This window comes from Salmo salar, chromosome ssa20 (genome assembly GCF_905237065.1).
Source record: "Salmo salar chromosome ssa20, Ssal_v3.1, whole genome shotgun sequence".
Lineage (NCBI taxonomy): Eukaryota > Metazoa > Chordata > Actinopteri > Salmoniformes > Salmonidae > Salmo > Salmo salar.
Window position 1 is genome coordinate 67669623 of NC_059461.1, and position 11384 is coordinate 67681006.

Sequence of the window (11384 nt, forward strand, 5' to 3'; positions counted from 1 at the left end):
ATATTTAAATGTTAATAGTATCTTCTGATTACAATTATTTATCATATTTTAATTAATCTATTAGCTTCCAAAATGTAAGTATTGGCCATGTACTCTTATAATCTCCACCAGACACAGCCAAAAGAGGACTGGCCACCCCTCAGAGCCTGGTTCCTCTCTAGGTTTATTCCTAGGTTCCTGCCTTTCTAAGAAGTTGTTCCTAGCCACCGTGCTTCTACATCTGCATTGCTTGCTGTTTGGGGTTTTAGGCTGGGTTTCTGTATAAGCACTTTGTGACATCTGCTGATGTAAAAGGGGCTTTATAAATACATTTGATTTGATTTAGTTATATCTAGCTGTCCAATAACGCATTCTGATGGAATGGCTTGTCCTGCACTTTGTAAAAAAACTGAGTGCATTGAGTGAATGTCCTTTCTAAGCATACAGTAGCAATGTGAATGCAAAGAGGACTCAGACCACAAAATAGGTGAAGTGAACTGGCAAAAGACTTGAGTCCTCATTCAAAGGCAAGGGCAGTGTGAATAAGAGTTATTTTGTTTTTTCTTTTACACCAGAATTCACAGTAAAGAGTACTGCGATCGTTTATTTTAAAGAGGATTACATGTGAAAACACCTTCAGAATTAACCAATAGGAAGCTCTACGCAAATAATCTACGTTCATTTTAACTCGGGAGGTCCCAAGTTTCCGACAGGACATGAACGAGGCATAACCCATTTATTTTATTCTATGTTTCAGCACTTTCGGTATAAATTATGCTATCTGTTACAGGCAAAACAATTATTTAAAGTTATGCCTACCATTCCGCACCATTAAGACATATTTTGGAATATTAATGTAGTGCCAAGTTGATCAAGTAAATGTGGTAATATACATTTTGATCAATTTATAGTATTCTTTAGCACAAAAATGCATTTCCCAATCATTAGCTAACATGTGGAAGCTGTTAGCGTGACTGTCAAATTCTACCAAACGCTTGCTAAAAACATATTTTACGTTTATCACTGGACAGTTAGCTATCAACACATCTGAAGATATCTAGATTTTGCGTGTACAATACTTACCTTTATTCTTCAGCCTAATCATTCAAAGTGGATTGGTAGCTAGCATGTCCTCGAAGTCTCTTCTCCACTGTTTACACTACTAGCCGAGTCAGTGGGTTAGTCAGTCAAGTCATCTGTAGATCGCTAATTAACGTAAGTGCATTATGTCAGCTTGCAAGCGTTTGCTTTACATTGTAAAACACAGAGGGATATGGCCATCGATATGGAGGAGAAATGTCACCACTTGGTCACCTGTAGGAGCTGCCTTCAATGCCAAACCTCACAGAAGACTTGAGTTGTTTGAAAAAAATGTGGTATGTTAATCAAGTCATTAAACTACAGTATTCCCAAATGTATCTTAGCCTATGTGATGTAGCTAGTTGTTGTGATGTAGCTTTATCTAACACTACTGTATTTGATTTGCACTTGTCACTATACTGTTTTTACAAACAATGCTTTGTCCTTCAGTCAAGAAAAGTAGCTAATAGTCAAAGTTTTCTGTTTACATAGCTTTTGGTCTAGACTAGTAACAGTATTTTAAATTCCTACCCACATAATGTAGTCAAACGGTATCCTAAAACCTTCACAGGGCTTGTTTGGAGTCCCAGAGCTGAGCTCCCCTGCTGGCTTCGAGGTGACCACTAAAAGGGCTCTGAAGGACACACGGGAGCTGGTGGATAAAGTCTGCAGCAGCCCTCCTGGAGCCGTTACTGTGGAGACTTTTGACCAACTCTCAGACGGCTTGTGTAAAGTAGCAGACCTGGTAAGATGTATACAGTACCAGTCAAAAGTTTGGACACACCAACTCATTCAAGGGTTTTTCTATATTTTAACAATTTTCTACAGTGTAGAATAATAGTGAAGTCATCAAAATGATGAAATAACGCATATGGAATCATGTAGTAACCAAAAGTGTTAAGCAAATATATATTTTAGATTCTTCAATGGAGCCACCCTTTGCCTTGACAGCTTTTGCACACTCTTGGCATTCTCTCAACCAGCTTCACCTGGAATGCTTTTCCAATAGTCTTGAAGGAGTTCCCACATATGCTGAGCACTTGTTGGCTGCTTTTCCTTCACTTTGCGGTCAGACTCATCCCAAACCATCTCAATTGGTTTGAGGTTGGGTGATTGTGGAGGCCAGGTCATCTGATGCAGTACTCCATCACTCTACTTCTTGGTCAAATAGCCCTTACACAGCCTGAAGGCGTGTTGGGTCATTGCCCTGTTGAAAAACAAATAATAGTCCCACTAAGAGCAAACCAGATGGGGTGGGATATTGCTGCAGAATGCTGTGGTAGCCATGCTGGTTAAGTGTGCCTTGAATTCTAAATAAATCCCTGACAGTGTCACCAGCAAAGCACCATCACACCACCTCCATACTTCAAGGTGGGAACCACACATGCGGACATCATCCGTTCACCTACTCTGCGACACAGCGGTTGGAACCAAAAATCAAAAATTTGGACTCATCAGACCAAAGGACAGATTTACACTGGTCTAATGTCTAATGTGTTTCTTGGCCCAAGCAAGTCTGTTCTACTTATTGGTGTCCTTTAGTAGGGGTTTCTTTGCAGCAATTCGACCATGAAGACCTGATTCACGCATTCTCTTCTGAACAGTTGATGTTGAAATGTGTCTGTCACTTGAACTCTGTGAAGCCTTTATTTGGGCTGCAATTCTTCACCCCTTAGAGGGGAACATATCCTCTGCAGCAGAGGTAACTCTGGGTCTTCCTTTCCTGTGGCGGTCCTCATGACAGTTTCATCATCAGGGATGCAAACTAGTCACCTTTTCGCCGAAATTCGCAGTTTTGAATCCAAAATAGGTGACCTACGTGGTTTGTGTAAATCCGATGAGAAAAGTTTGTGAGTTTGGCCTGTGTAGGCTGTCATTTAAATAAGAATTTGTTCTTAACTGACTTGCCTAGTTAAATAAAGGTTAAATATACACTGCTCAAAAAAATAAAGGGAACACTTAAACAACACAATGTAACTCCAAGTCAATCACACTTCTGTGAAAACAAACTGTCCACTTTGGAAGCAACACTGATTGACAATAAATTTCACATGCTGTTGTGCAAATGGAATAGACAACAGGTGGAAATTATAGGCAATTAGCAAGACACCCCCAATAAAGGAGTGGTTCTGCAGGTGGGGACCACAGACCACTTCTCAGTTCCTATGCTTCCTGGCTGATGTTTTGGTCACTTTTGAATGCTGGCAGTGCTTTCACTCTAGTGGTAGCATGAGACGGAGTCTACAACCCACACAAGTGGCTCAGGTAGTGCAGCTGATCCAGGATGGCACATCAATGCGAGCTGTGGCAAGAAGGTTTGCTGTGTCTGTCAGCGTAGTGTCCAGAGCATGGAGGCGCTACCAGGAGACAGGCCAGTACATCAGGAGACGTGGAGGAGGCCGTAGGAGGGCAACAACCCAGCAGCAGGACCGCTACCTCCGCCTTTGTGCAAGGAGGAGCAGGAGAAGCACTGCCAGAGCCCTGCAAAATGACCTCCAGCAGGTCACAAATGTGCATGTGTCTGCTAAAACGGTCAGAAACAGACTCCATGATGGTGGTATGTGGGCCCGACGTCCACAGGTGGGGGTTGTGTTTACAGCCCAACACCGTGCAGGACGTTTGGCATTTGCCAGAGAACACCAAGATTGGCAAATTCGCCACTGGCGCCCTGTGCTCTTCACAGATGAAAGCAGGTTCACACTGAGCACGTGACAGACGTGACAGAGTCTGGAGACGCCGTGGAGAACGTTCTGCTGCCTGCAACATCCTCCAGCATGACCGGTTTGGTGGTGGGTCAGTCGTGGTGTGGGGTGGCATTTCATTAGGGGGGCTGCACAGCCCTCCATGTGCTCGCCAGAGGTAGCCTGACTGCCATTAGGTACCGAGATGAGATCCTCAGACCCCTTGTGAGACCATATGCTGGTGCGGTTGGCCCTGGGTTCCTCCTAATGCAAGACAATGCTAGACCTCATGTGGCTGGAGTGTGTCAGCAGTTCCTGCAAGAGGAAGGCATTGATGCTATGGACTGGCCCGCCCGTTCCCCAGACCTGAATCCAATTGAGCACATCTGGGACATCAAGTCTCGCTCCATCCACCAACGCCACGTTGCACCACTGACTGTCCAGGAGTTGGCGGATGCTTTAGTCCAGGTCTGGGAGGAGATCCCTCAGGAGACCATCCGCCACCTCATCAGGAGCATGCCCAGGCGTTGTAGGGAGGTCATACAGGCACGTGGAGGCCACACACACTACTGAGCCTAATTTTGACTTGTTTTAACCTGTTTTAGGATAGGGGGCAGTATTTTCACGGCCGGATAAAAAACGTACCCGATTTAATCTGGTTATTACTCCTGCCCAGAAACTAGAATATGCATATAATTGTTAGATTTGGATAGAAAACACCCTAAAGTTTCTAAAACTGAATGGTGTCTGTGAGTATAACGGAACTCATATGGCAGGCCAAAACCTGAGAAGATTCCATACAGGAAGTGCCCCCTCTGACCATTTCTTGGCCTTCTATAGCCTCTTTATCGAAAACAGAGGATCTCTGCTGTAACGTGACATTTTCTAAGGCTCCCATAGGCTCTCAGAAGGCGCCAGAACGGGGAATGATGACTCTGCAGTCCCTGGGCGAAAAACAGTAGGGCTTTTGGAAAGTGGTCGTTCTAAGAACAATGACACGGGTGCGCGCGTGCATGTGAAGACTCCATTTTCTATTTTCAGTGTTTGAACGAAAACAAGGTCTCCCGGTCGGAATATTATCGCTATTTTACGAGAAAAATCGCATAAAAATAGATTTTAAACAGCGTTTGACATGCTTCGAAGTACGGTAATGGAATATTTTGAATTTTTTTGTCACGATACGCGCCGGCGCGTCACCCTTCGGGATAGTGTCTTGAACGCAAGAACAAAACGCAGCTATTTAGATATAACTATGGATTATTTGGAACCAAAACAACATTGGGTGTTGAAGTAGAAGTCCTGGGAGTGCATTCTGACGAAGAACAGCAAAGGTAATCCAATTGTTCTTATAGTAAATCTGAGTTTGGTGAGTGCCAAACTTGGTGGGTGTCAAAATAGCTAGCCATGATGGCCGTGCTATCTACTCAGAATATTGCAAAATGTGCTTTCACCGAAAAGCTATTTTAAAATCGGACACCGCGATTGCATAAAGGAGTTCTGTATCTATAATTCTTAAACTAATTATTATGTTTTTTGTGAACGTTTATCGTGAGTAATTTAGTAAATTCACCGGAAGTTTTCGGTGGGTATGCTAGTTCTGAACGTCACATGCTGATGTAAAAAGCTGGTTTTTGATATAAATATGAACTTGATTGAACAAAACATACATGTATTGCAAAACATAATGTCCTAGGAGTGTCATCTGATGAAGATCATCAAAGGTTAGTGCTGCATTTAGCTGTGGTTTTGGTTTTTGTGACATTATATGCTAGCTTGAAAAATGGGTGTGTGATTATTTCTGGCTGGGTACTCTCCTGACATATTCTAATGTTTTGCTTTCGTTGTAAAGCCTTTTTGAAATCGGACAATGTGGTTAGATAAAGGAGAGTCTTGTCTTTAAAATGGTGTAAAATAGTCATATGTTTGAAAAATTGAAGTTTTGGGATTTTTGAGGAGTTTGTAATTCGCGCCACGCTCTATCATTGGATATTGGCGAGGCGTTCTGCTAGCGGCACATCTAGATGTAAGAGTTTAAGTGTTCCCTTTATTTTTTTGAGCAGTATATATTAAATACCTCATGAAGCTGCTTGAGAGAATGCCAATAATGTGCAAAGCTATCATCAAGGCAAAGGGTGTCTACTTTGAAGAATCTCAAATATAAAATATATTTTGATTTGTTTAACACTTTTTTGGTTACTACATGATTCCATATGTGTTATTTCATTGTTTTGATGTCTTCACTATTATTCTACAATGTAGAAAATAGTAAAAATCAAGAAAAACTCTGGAATGAGTAGGTGTGTCCAAACTTTTGACTAGTACTGTATATATTTATTAATATAGAAAGCACAGGATAGAGTCAAAAACCAATCAATTTAAGTTGACAGGTACACTTATTTTCTCCCCAAACCAGGCTGACTTTGTGAAAGTGGCACACCCGGACCCGTCCTTCCGTGAGGCAGCAGAGAAGACATGTATAGAGATCGGCACAGTTGTAGAAAAGTAAGTGCCATTGAACTAGGTCTAATAGAATATATATTATTGAGTGGCATATTACATAATGATTCTTCACTGTTTGTTTATCTCACAGACTCAACACCAATGTTGACCTTTGTAGAAGTTTAAAGAATTTGTTGGATAACAAAGAAGTTTTAGCTCAGTTGGACCCAGAAACAAGGTATGCTCTCCAACCTAAATCCTTTTACCGGTAGTTAATTTAGTGTAGACTTGACAGTTTCATTCAGATAATGTAAATGTTTCTGTCTACCTAGGAAAGTGGCTGAGCTGTTCATGTTTGACTTTGCGATCAGTGGAATTCATCTTGATGAAAAACTGGTAAGGTACTCCTTTTAATTGGTTTTAAAGTGTGTTGATAACCACCCTTGTCACATGTTTCTTTCATCTCCTTACTGTCTCTATTCTGACTTTTACATTTTGCAGCGAAAAGAGGCTGTCAAGCTTCACGTCAAGCTCTTGGATCTAAACAATGAGTTTCTTATGGGCTCTCACCTCCCAAACAGAATAGCAAAGTCAGCTATACCTGAGCATATTCATTGCCACTTTGCAACGGAGGGCAGTTTCATTCAGATTGGGGGTCTACATGCTGAGTCATCTAATGACCTGGTATGTTTTCATTTGCAAATGTTTTTCTCTTTCACCACCAGGTAGCGCCCATCTCACATGATATCCAGTTAGACTGCAGCGCTAGCAGTACAACAGTACATCTGAATAAATGCCTACATAATGCTGTGCACACGTTGGAGAGATTGCACGTGTGAAATGCTATTGTTGAGTAATAGTTAGAGACTCTCTGTCCTGCATTTTCCTGATTTGTCCTGATTTTATTTGATGCTCCGTGCCTGGGAGGGTTGCTCTGTGATAGGGATGGCTAAGGGGTGAAGAAACTGAAACGCATGCTTTTGACATCATTCTTTTCAGGTTCGGGAGGTTGCCTATAGGATTTTCCTCTACCCAAATTCAGATCTGATGGAGTGTCTGGAAGAGCTGTTGAAATGCAGGAACAAACTGGCCAAACTGGTGGGCTATGATTCTTACGCACACAGAGCTTTACAGGGAACCATGGCCAAAACCCCAGGTAAATATGCTTCCTCCCCTGTCCCCAACAATGACTTTCCCTTCAATTAGTTAACCTTTGACCTTTTTTGGATTCATATGTAGAAGCTTTGGTAGTGCTTCAGTGTATAATTAGAGGGATATTTAGCAATGACCACCATTTCAGCCAGATACCGCCAAGTTAGTAAACATACTTGTTTAACCAGGTTTACCAGCAGGTTACATGAATGAATGAATGAATGAATGAATGAATGAATGATTCAACCAATGCCCTCTATTAAACACAAAAAAATCACCCAGGCAAAAACTGTCACCCAGTTAGAATATTACACTACCACTGTGCTACACTGTTGATGTTGGGAATGATAAAGCCTTTGTGTGTGACTGCTATAACATGGCCCTCCTTTCTTCTGCCCACAGAGACTGTGATGAACTTCCTCCAGCTACTGACGGACAAACTCTCCGAAAGGTACAGCACTTAATACAAGTAAAATAAAAAATGAGCTTTGCCAAAATCAACAGAATTTGTTCACCTTATATACAGTATATAGCTATAAGGAAATATATAATCCACCTTGTCTTGAAAAGCTGACATGTATCCTCTCTACCACAAGGTGATGATATAACCTTTAAAGAGTGAAAGAGCTTTATAAGTTTAGTGAAGTGAAGGTTTGAAAAAAATTATATGTTTGAATTCCAATTTATATGCTGGAGCTTTCAGAGATCCAGTTATTTGGATACAGAATTGACTATAAAGCAGAAATAATAGTTTGTTAAATAGATTAATACACTTTTCACATATTTAGTTGAATTTGAATTAGGCCTGACAGTGAAGTCAGCAATCACATCAGCCACTCATTTTAAATCTCTTCCCATACAGAACCGCAATAGACTTTGAGATGATTAAAGACATGAAGACAAAACTCAACCCCCATAATGCGGTAAATACTGCTTTGTTGTCGTTTATAAATATTTATATTCCAGCTGATGTAGCAATGTACATATAAAGATATGAATCCATAGTGAGATGAAAAAAGGTGAATACAAATGGTGGTGTGTTATTTATTCTTGTCACAAGCTATTAGTAATATGTTTATCTTCCATAGGAGCTCATGCCATGGGATCCTCCATACTTCAGTGGTGTGTTGCGTGCTGAAAGGTGAGTATTACAGTCCTAGATCTATTATTCAAACAAAGCAACTGATCCAGTTATTCTCCGCCAACTGTCAATGAGATAAATCTGTTTGATTTCTATCTACGTGTCTGTAGTTGGGGTGGGTGGGAACTTCGTATTTCAGTGTAGCGCATCATTTAATTTTTTTACCTGGTCTTCCTCGGGTATCAGTTGTTAGGAGAGGAGCATGGGAGCTCCCGAGTGGCGCAGCGGTCTAAGGCACTGCATCTCAGTGCTAGAGGCGTCACTACACCCACCCTGGTTCGAATCCAGGCTCTATCAGGCCGTGATTGGGAGTCCCATAGGGCGGCGCACAATTGGCCCAATGTTGTACGGGTTTGGCCAGTGTAGGCCGTCATTGGAAATAAGAATTTGTTCTTAACCGACTTGCCTAGTTAAATAAAGGTTAAATAAATGGGAGCTACGTAAGTCTTCGTTTATTCTTTTCAATATAATCAATTCGGATCAACTTCCATTGCTCAGTTGCGCTGTCACCTCATTTTACATGAAGATTTTCCCCTCTGCGTTTTATATAATTTAACTAATTATCCTTGCGTAATACATGTTCCCTGTCATTTTTATTTATGTGATGGAACATATCCAAAACAATGGATTAGAATATGCAACCTGAATCACTGTTGCCATGCTACAGTATAGAAAGACAGAGTTTGAATGTGTTAGGCAGATGAGAACCATCCAGAATACAGTGAGGACACAGACAGCATTCAACTCAACCTGAACTCCTTGCAGGAGTAAATCCCATTTTAGTCTGTCAGGAAAGGATATCTCCAATAGCATATACAATATTTTGTATTATCTGTTGAGACCCTATGCATTTGTTTTAGTGTGTGTAATATATTCTGCAGTTTTAATGCTGATTAATGGGCTTTGGGTGGTTAAGAAAGCGTATTATCTTTATTGTCAAGGGTAATTCATAAATGTCATGATTCACAGATGGAGAAGAGGAATGGCCTAATCTGCTGTGAACATTTGAGTGAATTGGAGATGTGGTTGGTCACATCTAGCATCTCCAGTTTTGCGCCGGTCTCACGTCGTCTTTTTACGGACATTATTAATGAACTTCTTTTCCACTCAGCCGCTCACCAGAGACCAATAAGTCTAACGGTTTATTAAAGCTTTATTGCAGACATTCCAGGTCCTGGGGGATGGACTCAATGGCTGTTTCCACAATGGGGTTTGGCACAACCTCTGTCTGAGGAGGAGATATGTTGGAGATTTTTTTTCTTCTTTTAACTGAGGAAAATCTGTTTCCGAATCACTTTCCCCTCAGCCCTCTTCTTGGTGTGCTGTGCTGTGCTGTGTTGGTTGTTAGGAGTTGGGTTTAGAATGCGGTTGGTTCCCAGGGATGGCTGGTTGCCCAGAGTTACCACCACCGCTAAGTGGCTTCTGTTGCCCTTTTCTCTTTGTCAGCAGCATTAGTGGTTTGCAGTTCCTACCGAAGTCAGTTGGAGAATGTTCATGTCCTACTGAAAGGAGTTTCAGATTATGTGTGGTAAATGAATGCCCAGTAGTACATCATGTGCAAGATAGTATAAATTACTACCTTTACTAGTCTTTAGAAAAGATCAAATGCTATTTTTACTGCTATTTTTCCATTAGCAGTCGGTGAAAAAGCTTACCATTGCCACTTGAGTGAAGCATAGTATACAGTGTTTACTGAGTATTCTTTCAATGTGAAACACCACTTAAATAATACAGCACAGAATGTACAGAAATACTTTGTCCCATATACAGTGCATTCGGAAAGCATTCAGACCCCTTGACTTTTTCCACATTTTGTTATGTTACAGCCTTATTCTAAAATTGATTACATATTTTATCCTCCCTCATCAACCTACACACAATACCCCATAATGAGAAAGCAAAAACAGGTTTTTAGACATTTTTGCAAATGTATTAAAAAAAATGAAATATTAGATTTACATAAGTATTCAGACCCTTTACTTTGTTGAAGCACCTTTGGCAGCGATTACAGCCTCGAGTCCTCTTGGGTATGACGCTACAAGCTTCGCACACCTGTATTTGGGGAGTTTCTCTCACTTTTCTCTGCAGATCCTCTCAAACTCTGTCAGGTTGGATGGGGAGCATTGCTGCACAGCTATTTTAAGGTATCTCCAGAGATGTTCGATCGGGTTCAAGTCCAGGCTCTGGCTGGGCCACTCAAGGACATTCAGAGACTTGTCCCGAAGTCACTCCTGCGTTGTCTTGGCTGTGTGCTTAGGGTTGTTGTCCTGTTGGAAGGTGAAGCTTCGACCCAGTCTGAGGTCCTGAGCGCTCCAGAGTGCTCTTCATCAAGGATCTCTCTGTACTTTGCTCCATTCATCTTTCCCTCGATCCTGACTAGTCTCCCAGTCCCTACCACTGAAAAACATCCCCACAGCCTGATGCTGCCACCACCATGCTTCACCGTAGGGATGGTGCCAGTTTTCCTCCAGACGTGACGCTTGGCATTCAGGCCAAAGAGTTCAATCTTGGTTTCATCAGACCAGATAATCTTGTTTCTCATGGTCTGAGAATCCTATAGGTGCCTTTTGGCGAACTCCAAGCGGGCTGTCATGTGCCATTTTACTGAGGAGTGGCTTCCGTCTGGCCAATATACCATAAAGGCCTGATTGGTGGAGTGCTGTAGAGATGGTTGTCCTTCTGGAAGGTTCTCCCATCTCCACAGAATAACTTTGGAGCTCTGCCAGAGTAACCATCAGGTTCTTGGTCACCTCCCTGACCAAGTCCCTTCTCCACCGATTGCTCAGCTTGGCTGGGCAGCCAGTTCTATAAAGATTTTTGATGGTTACAAATTTCTTCAATACTGCAGAAATGTTTTGGTACCCATACCCAGATCTCGACACAATACTGTCTCGGAGCTCTACGGACAATTC

The 11384-nt window shown here is 41.8% G+C and overlaps 1 protein-coding gene across 3 annotated transcripts in view; it reads left to right on the forward strand.

Annotated features, from left to right (window-relative positions):
- The first annotated feature begins 872 nt into the window (after positions 1 to 872).
- LOC106581117 (mitochondrial intermediate peptidase) overlaps positions 873 to 11384 on the forward strand; it is a 35774-nt gene continuing 25262 nt past the window's right edge. Inside the window, exons 1-10 of one of the 3 annotated variants that reach the window (XM_014162875.2) lie at positions 876 to 1355; positions 1631 to 1804; positions 6154 to 6242; positions 6331 to 6417; positions 6512 to 6575; positions 6681 to 6863; positions 7179 to 7335; positions 7734 to 7782; positions 8194 to 8254; positions 8420 to 8472. In XM_014162875.2, coding sequence (XP_014018350.1) covers positions 1206 to 1355; positions 1631 to 1804; positions 6154 to 6242; positions 6331 to 6417; positions 6512 to 6575; positions 6681 to 6863; positions 7179 to 7335; positions 7734 to 7782; positions 8194 to 8254; positions 8420 to 8472 — 1067 coding nt within the window. In that variant the 5' untranslated portion in view covers positions 876 to 1205. Of the gene's footprint in view, positions 1356 to 1630; positions 1805 to 6153; positions 6243 to 6330; positions 6418 to 6511; positions 6576 to 6680; positions 6864 to 7178; positions 7336 to 7733; positions 7783 to 8193; positions 8255 to 8419; positions 8473 to 11384 lie in introns of all 3 variants that reach the window. The other 2 variants (XM_014162874.2, XM_014162876.2) reach the window with 2 other exon arrangements.